The sequence below is a fragment of the Lathamus discolor genome, chromosome Z (genome assembly GCF_037157495.1).
Source record: "Lathamus discolor isolate bLatDis1 chromosome Z, bLatDis1.hap1, whole genome shotgun sequence".
NCBI lineage: Eukaryota > Metazoa > Chordata > Aves > Psittaciformes > Psittacidae > Lathamus > Lathamus discolor.
Window position 1 is genome coordinate 98,472,364 of NC_088909.1, and position 14,044 is coordinate 98,486,407.

Consider the following 14,044-nt stretch of genomic DNA (forward strand, 5'->3'; position numbering starts at 1 on the left):
GCCTTTATGCTTTAGTAAAACACAAACTTAACTGTAGCAGCTTTTGGTAGGCATTGCTTAGAGCTACCGCATAACTTTTTTCACTTAGGAAAAGGGCAGTGGTGTACCTCACCCAGAGGGCTTCCATTGCATGTTTGCCACAACTGCCATCATAACCCATAGCCCTGCAATAGAAATGTTTTGTCCTCTTCCAACACTGAACCTCATACTCAAAATAACCAGCAAGTTCAGGACTGTTGCTTCTAGATAAAGGCCGTACTACTATCTCAACTCTGTACAGGGTTTTAAAGCACAGCCTATTAAATTCAAAATACACTGGTGATAATGTCCTGTCCTCTAAAGCATGATTTTCCCTAAAAATTTCCCTGTTTTTAACCCATGACAAAGTTGGTGGCAAGTTATGGATGGAAGAACATTTTCCTTCACTTTGTACAACATATCAATTCTTCAGATCTTTATTAAATGCAAAACAAGTTGTATGGAGTTACATGATACATAGGAAAAAGAATTTACACTAGTGCTGAGCTGCAGAGATTTACTTTTGAAGTAATTCATTTCAGGCATAAACTTAAGGCTGCAAACTGTGAATCAACACAATATCCAATATGCAACCTCCCACTGCTTCTCCACTCCAGTTTTCACAAGGCATATTGCCCACTAACTCCTCTGTGAGGGGCACAAACCCAGTAGTGAGTTAAGCGACAACATGGTCTAGTGTAAAGCTCAGGGCAGGAGTGTTGGATCTACACAATTTTAACATGCCTTCCAGATATAACCATTCTGTGATTCGAAGTGTCACCAACAGTGTTAAAGCTTTGTAAAAACCAAACCAGAGTAGATTAACAAGATAATGATGTATTTGCTGTATTATAGAAAGGAAAGTTAAATTCTAGTACTCATACAATCTTTCCACAGTAATCAATCTGTTCTGTACTACCAGGTATTTATTCCTGAGCACTTCTCTTCAGATTGAGATGGGAAACACTAGAAACTACGCAACAACCCCACAGTAATGCTGTAGGCTCACTTTAAATATCCATGAATACATACCATCTGCTTGATTGCTGCATTCATGGAAACAACAGCAGCATCTTCATGTCCTACACAGGGTGCAAGTTTTTACCCCAGGACTTCTCAACTAACACATCTGCTGGAACATTCCATGCTTATACACAAGGACCATCATAATAGACATATGCAGAAGTTCATGATCATATTCTTAGCTTGGTTTTGGACAACTACTCATCTTTTCATAGGACTTCAAAAAAACACAAAACCCAACACCAGCCAGTACTGATTAGTGTTACAGATACAAGAGAAGTGATACTACAAACATAAGCTAAAAAAAAAAAAACATTAAACAAAAAAAAAAAAAAATTATGTTTCTTAATATCACCAAAGCATCTACTCCTTTCAGCACTCACTGCAGTCTGAGGTTTTGGTCCAAGATCTAGAATCATTTGAGTCCTCCTCCTGCAAGATTCCTGACAGTTTATGAGTTGCAGTTGGAAGACCCTATTCTTTAAATGAAGTAGGAGAATATTTTTTATGAGTTTTTAAATCAAGCTCATAGAAGTTTGATCAAGGTCACAGAAGCTTCAATATTTCAGAACCTTACTGCATCAGAAAACAGCAGCACACCATGAAAGAACTGATAACCAGCATCTACATTTACAGATGCTTGTTCTGAATGAGTTTTTCAAAGTGTATTTTGCTAACAATATTAGAACAGGTATTATCTTTACGCTCTGCTCAAGAAAAACTTCATTGGCCCCTTTATACTACTTTTTCACTTCTGCATTACTTAGCTGCTTTTCAGTGAACAGCCATTCTCATATTTTCTGTTTTCAGGCTTGGTAAATTCAAATTCAGTACTCTGTCTCTCACAAACAGTGGGTAGCTTCTCATCTTAGTACATATCTTGTTCAACTGAGCATTTAAATGGGTTGAACGCCATAATTCACTTTGACATCCACAAACTCATATGAAAACAATTCCTTAATAAGCCTTATTAAAACATCTAGCACCCCTACAAGCCATTTCAAGAGCTGTAGAACTGGTAGAGTTAACCAGAAGCACCTCTAAGCACCAAAAGCTGCATCAGAACATGCAACAGTCACTACAGGCTGGCACTGTTTGATTACAATAGTTGTTTCACAGTACTTTTGAAAAAAATATCCCCAGTTACAGAAAAAAATAGTAAGTCCACAATCGCTCCCACATTATCAGGTTTCTAAAGGCTTTAAGTAAAAAAATACTGTGATAATGTTTACAAAACTACATTAAGGCACAAGACCAAGTCAGAATGCGTTTTACCATAATACTATCACCAAAAGTGCTCCAGCATTCTGATTCTTAAGGAGCTTCACTACACACAGTATGTTCATTGCATCCAGTGCATTGTACATGATCATAAGCCACTAAAATTTCTCAGTGCCAGTTTGCATTTGATGCCCCAAATCTCATGGCTCCTTTTCCTACCAACAGTTGGCCTTGCGATACTTGTAAAGTATGAAGAATTGATCTCTATATCAGGAAGAGATTCCTTGAGGACATCCAGGGAGCCAGCAGTCACGATTCCAAATACCTGAAGACTCTTTAATGTTGGAATTCCACCAAGTTCCCTAGAAAAGAGGGAAAAAAACCAACCAAAAAACAACACAAAACCATAAAATTAATAATGAACCTGATTTTTTTTTCAGTTTGTACCCAAACTAGATAATTGCATTTCTACAATTAACTACTTAAGTTAAATTCCTTTTCCTTCTTTTTAAAAGCACGTTTAATTGAAACTAGTTCTCTGCATGGATAATTCTGGAAATGGGCTGAATAAATTGTTTCTTGCTGCTCTCTCTCTCACATAGAGTGAAAAAGAACTGTTTCCTCCCTTTTGACTTCCTTGAACTTTAGAACAAGTGTAAGGAATTGCTCCAGATGAAGTTGCACAATGTGGCTCAGAGGACACAAGCCCCTATGTACTATCAGTCTGCAGTCTGTGATCATGTTTTGGTGAATAGCCAGCCCTGGCTTCTCGATTGCCCAGTCATCACATGAACTGTGTATCTATAAGCAAGTAACTGGACAAAACTGAAAGGCAGAGACACACAAGCTATCACCATGACAGCACACTACAGAAAAGGCTCTTGAGCTTCCCATTTTGATAGTCCTGTTCCTTTCACAACCTTTTACTTGGTGTTGATCATTTCCTTAGCATTGACATCCTTCTTGAAAGGGTTAAGATAGATAGCTGCTATACTAATAAAAGGCAAAAAAAACCCAAAAAGAATCACACCTCACAAGCAAGTGAATTTAAGCTGTGTTTCAGTTGCAGCCAATAACTGATACAAGCACAGAAAAGGCAAAGGAATGTAAAGAGGCTGTCTAGTCAGCAAGTACTGTTAACAGCTTTTCCAAAGAACTATACTCTCCTTGCTGTGCACCTGAAACCCTAATACTGACACCAATACTGGCCACTGGCAGGACTGGTACCTGTAGCTGTACCTCATGGTAACGAGTACCAGTAGTACACTTCCATTAGGGGAAGACATGATGCATGCACTGAACAGCAAGTTCCATGAGTACACATCACAGAGGGATTATTGCAGATGCTTTTGGTTCTAGTCCGGACTCTCAAAGGTATGTGCTGCAGCAGTCGGGTTATTTTATCTCAGCTCCTTATTCCCAGTTCCTCACACCAGTTAAGTTTTTCAAAACAGTGCTTGCTATTCTAAGCCTCAAATAAAGCAAGTTTAAATTAACTTATCCTCTGAGTAGTAAATCAAAACCATTTAGAGATTACTTACACTAAGTCAGCAGGGGATATCTGATAACATCGGCTAAGACACAGATGTTGTAGACAGCTGAGTTTATGGAAATACTGGAAACACTCAGGGTTTAACATCACACTGTCACTGTACACAAGAGCACATGAAAGGTTAAGTATAAAGGAGCAGTAAATCTGCCATTTCAAAAACTCCAGCTAAGAAACTTAATGAATATAAGCTTTTTATACCACTGAAGTATTTTTTTTTGCTCAACATGAATAACCCATATCTAGTGTGTGTGTTGTGGGGGAGTGATTCAATATTCACTGAAGCATAAGTTTCTCTGCAGGCAGATATTCTGCAGCAGAACTCATGCCATAAAAAGGCATACAAAATCACATACCAAGATTTCAAGATATATGAACTGACTAGGTCAAAACCAAAATACACCTTCCCCTCCGCCCCTGGCTCTATGGCCAAGTAACAAATTTATATTGGAGCTGAACTAAACCCTCTCTAGGATGCTTGACTCACAAACTGCATGCACCTAAATGCTTTCTTCCACTCTACCTATTGGCTACAATGACTTACTATCTAACAAATCCTGTACAGAACATTTATGCTGAGGTAAGAAGGAAATGTTCAAGTGAGTTACCTGCTCCAGATTAGGCCATGCCAGAAAACAAATCTTTGGTAGGTTTAGCATAGAAAGTATTTACTGGTTGTGCAATCCTACACAGTCATGCATTATTGCTATATAATTACTGCACTACAATAGAATCGGCAATTCCCTGAACCATACGATTTAAGGACAAGCTGCAAAGGCCTTCTTACCTTAGATCTAAATGGACAAGTAAAGGACATCTTTCCACCAGTGTCTGAACATCTGAAAACAGGACACTCAGAGTCAGTCCATCTTTCACTAACAAGATGAACATGCTTTATACAGTCTACTCACTTCCATAAGTGTTCATTTATACCTTCTCTTACTGGAGCCCCACAGCTGAAACACAACTTGTTAAAAAGATATGCACTTGAGACTTACAGCATCCAGGCTGCCTATCAAGATACCTTATAGGCATTTTTTTTAAATCCTCGGCAAAACTGACCCATCAAGTCAGAAGAAAATTCCTAAAAGCCACTTGTGCCAGCAACTTAGGAAAAGGATAATTCAAATGATATGGCTCTAGAAATCTAAGACATAGTAATGGTGAGAGGCCTGAAATTCTTGCACATAGAAAAAAAAAATCCTGCCTCTGTTTACCTACCTGCATGTCGGCCAATGTCCTATTCCCACATCTGCGCATTGAGAAAGTTAATTTCTTTTTATCACCTAACCCATTTCACCTTTTATCTATACTTTTGTCAATTTTGTTGTGCTCTCTCCCAAGATCTAGATTTCTCTGTATTTTATACAACCCTGCAAATTTACCCAACTTTTCCTCCTAGAACTATTATCAAGTAAATATATTGATTGCTGAGATTATTTGCCTTCTAAATTAACTGGTAGGCCATCATATCAGTAGTAACTATGACTGCTCCCTTTTGGAAGATGTCATCAGCAGCCACAATAGCAGAATTCTTAAGAAGACTCCAAGTACATTATCTGGAAAGCTAATTCACAGTGGAACATGGGATCCAGTGTATTCTGATTCCATGCCTTACTTTGGAAGTAAGGGCTACACCTTTCACTTGAAGATAAAACGAGCTTTCACCTGACTGTTTTTAAACTCAGAAGACACATCAACCCACCCGTCATGGCTAAGCCAGAGACATGAGTAAGATTGTCTGACAGGAAGTACATCGAGCTACACAAACTCAGTGTGTTAGTGCATGATTTTTCTGTATTCACAGAGGATGACATCCAGAAGAAAACAAAGCCTCCTGATTTGTATTATAAAATGGTACAAGAGTTTGCCGTGCTATTTACCTTGCATTTGTAGATTCTGTCTGTATCCACTTAAGTTTAATTGGGTTACTTTTGAAGTAACATGATTGACTGCTGCTTTGACATGGGCATCTGTGAAGTTACACCAGGACAAGTTCAGCTCATCCAACCTACACACAAATGAACAAAGAGTCATTTGTAGGAAAGACTGACACAACATCTGAGTCCTGATATTATCTACTACACTTGATACTTTTAATGCAAAAACTTGTAACACACCTACTACCAACTGCACTCTATCTGTGACTACAAATTTTACTATGATAATAATTAATCACTGCAGCAGGTTGCCCAGCAAGGCTGTGGAGTCTGTCTTTGGACGTTTTCAAAATCCAGCCAGAGAAAGTCGTGACCAGTGCTGGATTTAGACCCTGCTGTGGCAAGGGGTTAAAAATAACTTCCCAAGGCTACTTCCAGCTGTAATGACTCAATAATACCTTAGGAAGAAAATGGTTCTTTCCAGGGACCGCCATGGGGAGACACTGTCTTTTCAACTTGCTTCTCCGTTTGCAACCTGAATCTGTTACTACTGAACAGATGTTCACATTGAGAGGTAAAAAGGCTATCCATTATTAGCACTGGTCAGATGACCAGTTAATCCTCATTAGCATAAAATACTTCACATTTTTATACAAGCATTAGCCACATTGTGACCTTAACTCTCTTTACATGCTCCATTACCTATAGCCTATCACCATTTGGGGCTGGGACAAAGTGTTTTGTTTTGTGTACAGGTGCTGTAGATTTAACCAGAGGACAAAGACACCATGGACAGCAGAAGCAGAGCATGTAGCTGCAGTCTCTATGTAAATGGAAAAAAAAAACAACCCAAAGCAACAGTTAAACTGCCACTAGCATTCCTCAGATCAGGTTTGCCATCTGCTATCCACTGTGCACTGTATGGACTGCCATTCTCTAAAGAGCTCATGATCCGGGCAATAGAAAGCATTATCTACCTATGAGAGGCAGGGAATGATTAAGGCTTTGTCTGCCCACTCACTTGGACTTGCATTAAAAATGTGCTTCGCAGAAATAAAAATTAAGTAGATTGTCCAGCATCTCACGGAAGTCAGCAGAAAGATCAGGGTACAAATCCCAGACAGACGGGGCTTAGCTCAGTGATTTCCTGCCAGTGGATGGTTTAATCACTGGCATCGTCTATCTGAGCACAGTGCTTCGTAAAGTGAAAGGTTACTGAAGCATCAGGAATGGAAAAGCACGATGTTTTCTGCCATTCACATTGCACTCTTGATTGCAAAGGGAGCTCTGCGACTCCACTTTTCAGCTTCAAAACACGCTTTCGCTTTGTGAGGATCACGTACTGCTTTTGTCAAGAGAATTGAATTTACATGATATCAAAGGAACATAAATGGTGTTTACTCAACAAGTAGACTTCCTTTGAGGATGATTAAAGAAATTAATGAAAAACTGCTGAAGTACATCTTTTCTATTAAAGAATAAATTGCTTGATGGAAAGAAGCTATCTGATTATTCAGCTAATAATCAACTGCTAGGCATTTAGGAAGAGAAGCCAGCTCATAGAAAAAAAAAGGAAAAGAAAAAGATCTTAAAGATAAGTACAATTGGGATGCATATGGAAAGAATTAAAAAGAATCATTTTTCTCAGGAAGAACAGTAAACAGGAATAGCAAAAACTATTTTTGTCTTACATAGAACAGCTGCTCAACATCATCTCCAAGGGTTCTACAGCAAACCCTGAGCACCCCGAGAGATTTAGTCGCACCAAACTGGGATTCTGAGCAATATTTCTGTAGTGAAGAAAAAAGGTGACAGAATTTTAATATTGGAACACTGCTTGCACTGTTAGGAAGTGTGATTATTTTTAAGGACTAAAATCCCAGTCACAGAATTATTCATTAAATATGCGGCACTGCATCTTTAGTAACCTGACCAACCTGAGAGTCACTAAACATCAACTCTAGCTGCTGCATCACAGCACAACTTTGAGAGGGGTACTTGCTTATTTACCTTACATTCCTGACAGGTCTGCATATTTATAACCGCTACATTTAAAAGGAAACAGTTTCTTTTCACCTTCCCCTATTGTGTAACATTAAACACACACCATGGCTTACTACAGATGACTATACCTCTACAAAAGACAAAGCAATCATCCCATTTCTGAAGCCACCCTGTGCAAGATGAAGATTATTTGAGAACAAAACATGTCCAAACAGCATGCCCCCCTGAATACATTTGTCTGCAAGATTACAACAGACATGCAATTGGCAAAACCTGGAAAATCTCTTACATCCAGTATCTAGATTTCACAGAATCAGAGAATGGTTTGGGTTAGAAAGGACCTTTAGATCATCTAGCTCCAACCCCCTGCCATGGTGACGGTCACCTCACACTACAGCATACCACCCAAGGCTCTGTCCAGTCTGGCCTTGAATACTGCCAGGGATAAGGCAATAAAATTCTAACCCTAGTTAGTACCCATTTTCAGGCACTTTTTATCTGGTATCAAAACCAGAATGATATTGGTTTATTTGTGCTCTGGGAATTTGTTTGTTCTGTTTGGGTTTTGTATGTTTGGGTTTTTTTGCATGTTTGGTTGGTTTGGTTTGTGGGTTTGCTTTTTATTTTCTTCTCTGGAGCAAGAAAGGCATCAGAAAGCTCAAGAGTAGAAAACTGGACACCCAAAGTTTCTGCCATCTGAGCTATGGTCCCTGGCACCTCCAGAATCACCTGCTGTGATTGAACAGAAGGTTTACTGCATGCCCATTAGTGTCATTCCAGTTTAACCAAGCAACAGTTAATCTCCTTGACAGGCTCTGTCATTTTTCAGACACTCACAAGTGAAGTTCAATGAAAAAGTGAGAACCAGTGCAGAAGTACAATGAGCACCTGGTGGGAGAACTGCTGAGACCCCTTAAAACAGAAAAGAACCTGCATGCCAAACACCAAGTTCTCCTGGGAGCACAGAAATGGGGAAATGATAGTAGCTCTGCTGTACAGCTTGGCTATGGGAACAGCCAATGGACACGTAAACCCTAGAGAGATGAGCAGGCTTCTTCCTGCTTTGGGGAATGAAAAAAGAAGCCCAACACCAAGAAACACTCTTCCAGAGGAGTATTTGCTCCTCACTTCATCTCTTGGACAAAAGAAAGGAACAAGGCAGCTCATCTACCCTGCCAGCTAACCCTGTCAGATATCTAAATATGGCAATTTAAAAAGGCTCCCACAACGAACAACTCTCAACTGCATTCTTTTGCTAAACTGCACGAAACGATAGCACTGAAAGGGAGGTATTCACTGAATATTCCCAAACTTATCACTCACTTGATGATGTCATCAGAAAGCACTAGCCCCTCCAAGCTGAGGTTCTGCAGCTTTTCACACAGACTAAGAATACTCTGGAGAGTTGCAACAGACATTGTGCAGTTCGACAAATCCATACATTGAAGTTTGAGAGGTCTAAAAAAAAAAAAAAAAAGGAAAAAAAGGAGAAAAAACAGGTTACAAAAACTGCATTAAAACCTGCCCCTCAAATCCCCCAGTCAGTAAATATATCCCCTACAATAAAGCTGTGCAAAGCCTGCAGAAAAGAATACTCTTGTATTCAGCTGCACATTGAACATACTAACATACTAATAAGCTCACTGGGCCTACTGTTAAGCTACCACACAAAACTGGAGACCTCTTAACTTCAAGACATTTACAGGATTCATCATAACACCTGAAAGTCTACCCTGCTGGAGTTAAATAATTTTTTTGAGTGTTCCATGTAAAAATGCTGGAGATACTAACAATTCTTGGTTCTACAAGATACAAACTATATTGAACAATGGTTGCTTGATACTTTCAAATAAATCACAGTAACTAAGGTTTAAACAACTGACAGGTAAATGCAGATCCTCTTACTTCAACACATGTCTAACTATTGATCAGCTCTTTCACACTCCAGAGACAGCACAAATACTATTACTGGTGGAGACCATAAAACCAAAAATACAGAGAAACTGTGAACATTAGAGACAATGTTAAAGGATCCATAACATGCACAAAAAGCCTTACTTGCTTGTTTTGAACAAAGGGTTCCCAATACAAGATCGTGGGCATCGGAACACAGTAACACCTGCAGGCAGCAACTGTCCAAGCACTCCTGGCAGCAAAATTTTACCAGCCAGATCGAGAGTCTGCCAGAGAGATTCATCAAACCTAAGGCACAGAATATTACTTGTTAGTGAGGTAGAAAGGCTCAGAACTATGAGTACAACTACTGAAAGTTTTCAGTGTCACGAAAGACTGAGAAAGCTATTTAACAGAACTTACTGTTGAAATATGCAAGCCATCTTTTGATTATACATACATATAACCCATATATAGTATAAACTGAATTATATATGAACAAACAAGGCAGGAACCAGATCATTTAACAGTCTTTGGAAGCAAAGATTCTTAGTACTACAAGATGAGAAGTAATACTTACAAAAGACGATGCCACCTCTTGCAAACAGTGGAAACTCTTATCAAGTCACTCAGGGGCAAATATGCAAAGATAGCCAAAAGCAATTCATCTGGAAGTATATCCCAAGAAGCACCTTTAGGGAAAGGGCAAACATGTTCTAGTTAAAACTCGTTCATTTTTGCCTGCTGATCAGACAGACTGTTAGAAAGCACCCCTGCATCTCTAAGCCATTCGACATCAGCCTGCTACTCATCCCCCTTTCATGTCTTTGTTGTAGGAAGATATCTACGTAGGCACAACTGGCAAATGCAAAGCTTTCCATAACACCAACCTAGTATACATACTAAAGGTATGGAAAGACAAATTCCATGGGAAAAATTACAATAACCTTTGCTCATATACTCATTTTGGAAACAAGAGCATCTCAGTTACTTCCTATGTATTCTAAGGCTTGTATGGCCTTTCTTTCCCCCATTCTCTTCTGAAATGCCCATCCTTCCTATGCATGTCAGGCTCCCAGAAGGGAGCCCAAAGCGAGCTATGCTTTTGCACGGCACCTGGGGGAAAGCAGGTACTGCGGACTGCTCCTTAAATTATGCACACTAACAACCACCCCCCAAATTATCTGAAAAGATGTGGTGCAATCTCAACTTCTCATGAGTAGATACAGAGTTCCAGAAGGTATTGCCATTCACATTCTGATTGATAGGTTCAAGAACAGCTGCCTATGAGCCAAAAATCTGTCTTGTTTAGAAGTAGGGTCATCTGACAGCATTCTGTCATGGTTTAAGCCCAGCCAGTAACTCAGAACCACACAGATGTTTGCTCATACACCCCCTTCTTTTCTCCCCCTCCAGGTGGGATGGGGAGGAGAACTGAAAGAATGTAAACCCCACAGGTTGAGGTAAGAACAGTCCAGTAACTAAAATATAGATCTACTACTGCTAATAGTAATAATGATAGGGAAATAACAAAGGGAGAGAATATAAAACTAAAAAGGGAAAAAAAAAATAAACAGAAGTGATGCACAACACAATTGTTCAGCATCTGCAGACCGATGCCTAGCCTGACCCAAGCAGCAATCTGGGCCTTCCAGGTTAACTCCCCTCAGTTTACATGCTGGGCACAATGTGCTGTAGTATGGAATACCCCTTTGGCCAGTTCGGTTCAGGTGTCCTGTCTCAGCTTCTTGCACCCCCCCTCACTGGCAGAGCACAAGAGATTGAAAAGTCCTTGATCAGGGTAAGTGCTACTGAGCAAGGACTAAACCTTCAGTGTGTTATCAGCACTGTTCTCAGACAAAAGCCCAAACACCGCACTGCACTAGATACTAAGAAGGAGAAAAATAATATTTACAGCTAAACCAAGGACACGGTTCATATCATGGTTTAGCCAGGTCTGGAGAGAGCTGTAATTTTCTTTTGCATTCTGCAGTTGCTGCAGACTGAAAACCTTTCAATACCAGAGAAAGGAGCCCAGTATCCTATAACCCTTTTTAGTGCCCCAGGTCTTCAGGTTACAGCCCCGCTCTTTCTCTGCCAATCCCTTTCCTACACCCTTTGCTGTATCTTCCCTGTAGCTCTCTGGCAGGGTCTTTGGCACTGCTTGCAGCTCAGCTCCAAAAGGAGGCTGAGGCACGCCGTGGCATACCAGGGTAACGGTACCTGAATCGCAGAACAGCCGAGGCCGGCGCACAATGACAAACTCCCTCGCCTTCATCTTCTGCCGTTTGTGAGAACAGGATGATGCCCCCAGCGCATCTTGCACAGTATTTCCATGGTCCAGCTTCTCCTTCTTAAGGACAGCCACTCCCATGCCAGAGAGAAGCTCCGAGGTCCTGCTGTTGTCGCAGTCCAAGCCCCACAAGAAGCTGGTGGACATGTTGCTGCTGGCAGATGGGATCTCCTTGAGGTGTTTTCTACAGAGACAGCAAAACCCACAGGCTCTGAAGGCACCGCGTACGCACAGAACCGTTTCACGGTCACACTGAAACCACATCCCTAACACGGCGAGTGCTGGGTCCGCTGAGCACACTCACGCCAACCCGCCAGGGATCAAGCAAACGCGGTTCCCGGGTCAGGTCCGCGGGCGAGCAGGAGACTGGTGAAAGAAGACGGCAGAGGAGATGCGCTACGACTCATTCCCCCCCCCCCGCCTACCTCTCCCCCGAACCGCGCTGCGGAAACCCAGCGCAGCCGGAGGCACTGGAGGAAGGGCCCGGGACGGAGGGGCCGTGGAGCGGGGGTACTCGGCTCTGCTCCATCCCGCCAGCGCTACACGGGCAGCGAGAGCGCCGCCGCCCCCGCGGGCTCCACGGCGGCGGGAGCAGCGGGAGGGGGGCGCCCCGGGAGACCCGCGAGCACGGCCCCGTGAACGGCTCGCGCGCACGCACCGCGGCACTCACACATTAGCTCCCGCCGCGACCGTCCGGGACGAACGCGATGCTCCGCGACCCGCGAACGCTCCCGAAGCCGAGCTCCCCGGAACCCGCGCATCCCGCGCGCCAGCGGGCACAGAGCGGCCCGCTCCCCCGCAGTCCCCCGGCGCCCGAGGCCGCACGCACCCGGGGCACCTGAACATCCCGGCGGCTGCTGGCGGACAGACGCGAGTGCCGCTCTCCGCCGCGCAACGCTCCACCGTCCCGCGCCGCGCCGTTATAACCCCGCGCGCGCGCGCGCACGGGCCTCCCGGGGCCGGCCGGAAGCTGGTGGCTCTCCGCCGCAAAGTCTGCCGGGAGCTGTAGTTCACATCGGTCAGCCTTGCCCCCTCCCGCCCGCGCACACACACACACACACACACATACACGCCGCCACCGCGGACGGGTCGTTCCCACAGTGCCTTGCGCCCGTCTCCGGGGCGGGGGGGGGGATGCCGACGTCAGTGCCGCTGAGGAACGGCGGTGGGGTGTCGAGGGGCAGGTGTGGCGGCCATGGTTGCTCTGACATTCAAAGAGCCGGGAGCGGCCGCCGCTTTCTGCATCTGAGCCGGCGCGTCGAGGCCGGCGGCAACCGGGATGGAGGGCGGCGGCGCCCCGCGGGGCCGCGGCTGCTGATCAGGGCGCTCTGGCTGTGGTGAGGGAGCGGCGCGGCCGGGGGTGCCGCCGCGCCGAGTCACGGCGGGGTGAGGGCCTGCGTGGGGCCGGGCGCGGCGTTGTGGGCAGGGTGAGGGGCAGCCGTGTCTCCCCCTCGGCTGGGAGCTTCACCCGGTTCCGGGGCGGGGAGACCCTGTGCTAGCCGACGGTGTCTTTGACGAGGAAGCGGCGGCGAGGGGACACTGCGGGGACTGCGATGAGGAGGGGAGGAACTGGCGTGTTGGTCCTTCTGCTCTTAGTCCCTGATTTATTTTTTATTCCTTCCTTCCTTTAGGGACCTCGAGCTCGTAGGTTTACAACACGAATGTTGGTGGTTGTTAGGTGTCTGTCGACTTTAGTTCTGTGCGCCTGACAGGCCAGTGAGCGCACAGTGATCGGCTTTAATGGCTGTAATGTGCAGTGGCTGTTCCTGGTTTGTAAGACCGGAATCTCGCTGACAGTGACATTTTACTGTGAAAGGTTTTCCTGTGCTTCTGGAAGGTCTTCACTGTGAAGGCCTGATATCGAGGGACTATCAGTTTATTTTGGTCTGTTCACACCGCGTTTCAGATTCATGTCAGGGTGTCTTAACGAGTTCTTCATTCCTTCTCTCCAAACTGCTTGTTTTGAAATTGATGGGGTTGGAAAACATTCTGAACACACCTACAACTCCGCTCTTAGTCAGCCGCTTGCTGGTAGATGCTGTCCTTTGTTTACTGCGTAACGATGGAGAGACCTGCCTGTAAAACTGGAGATGGTAATGGCATACATGGCACATCGTATGCAGCTGTCAAATCAGATATTGATGGTAGTGTGGCTCAAATTAG

The 14,044-nt window shown here is 43.7% G+C and overlaps 2 protein-coding genes across 11 annotated transcripts in view; one reads left to right on the forward strand and one right to left on the reverse strand.

Moving 5' to 3' along the window:
- Window positions 1-439: 439 nt before the first annotated feature.
- SKP2 (S-phase kinase associated protein 2) lies at window positions 440-12,970 on the reverse strand. Of its 6 annotated transcripts, none has more exons than XM_065663627.1 (10): window positions 12,552-12,970; window positions 11,812-12,065; window positions 10,169-10,280; window positions 9,754-9,897; window positions 9,019-9,153; window positions 7,383-7,481; window positions 5,695-5,822; window positions 4,599-4,650; window positions 3,804-3,911; window positions 440-2,624 (listed from the first exon to the last, which is right to left on the reverse strand). In XM_065663627.1, the coding sequence occupies exons 1-10, from the start codon at window positions 12,725-12,727 to the stop codon at window positions 2,411-2,413; spliced, it is 1,422 nt and encodes a 473-aa protein (XP_065519699.1). In that variant the 5' UTR covers window positions 12,728-12,970; the 3' UTR covers window positions 440-2,410. The 6 variants fall into 6 exon arrangements, with proteins under 6 accessions (XP_065519699.1, XP_065519698.1, XP_065519696.1 ...); XM_065663626.1 differs by having other exon boundaries at window positions 11,812-12,032; window positions 12,720-12,825; XM_065663624.1 differs by having other exon boundaries at window positions 12,720-12,825.
- Window positions 12,971-13,028: 58 nt separating this feature from the next.
- Window positions 13,029-14,044, forward strand: part of LMBRD2 (LMBR1 domain containing 2) — a 40,165-nt gene continuing 39,149 nt past the window's right edge. For 3 of the 5 annotated variants that reach the window (XM_065663616.1, XM_065663613.1, XM_065663617.1), the window contains exon 1: window positions 13,029-13,218. The gene's annotated coding sequence lies outside the window, so the exon portion shown is untranslated. Of the gene's footprint in view, window positions 13,268-14,044 lie in introns of all 5 variants that reach the window. The other 2 variants (XM_065663615.1, XM_065663614.1) reach the window with 1 other exon arrangement.

Excerpts from the sequence above, each read along its gene's own strand:
- SKP2 (XM_065663627.1), bottom strand. The coding sequence starts at position 12,727 with ATGTTCAGGTGCCCCGGGTGCGTGCGGCCTCGGGCGCCGGGGGACTGC. Across the intron at positions 12,066-12,551 it reads GTCGCGGCGGGAGCTAATGT|AAAACACCTCAAGGAGATCC; the intron begins GTGAGTGCCGCG and ends CTGTCTCTGTAG. Across the intron at positions 2,625-3,803 it reads ATATCCCCTGCTGACTTAGT|GGAACTTGGTGGAATTCCAA; the intron begins GTAAGTAATCTC and ends CCTCTTTTCTAG.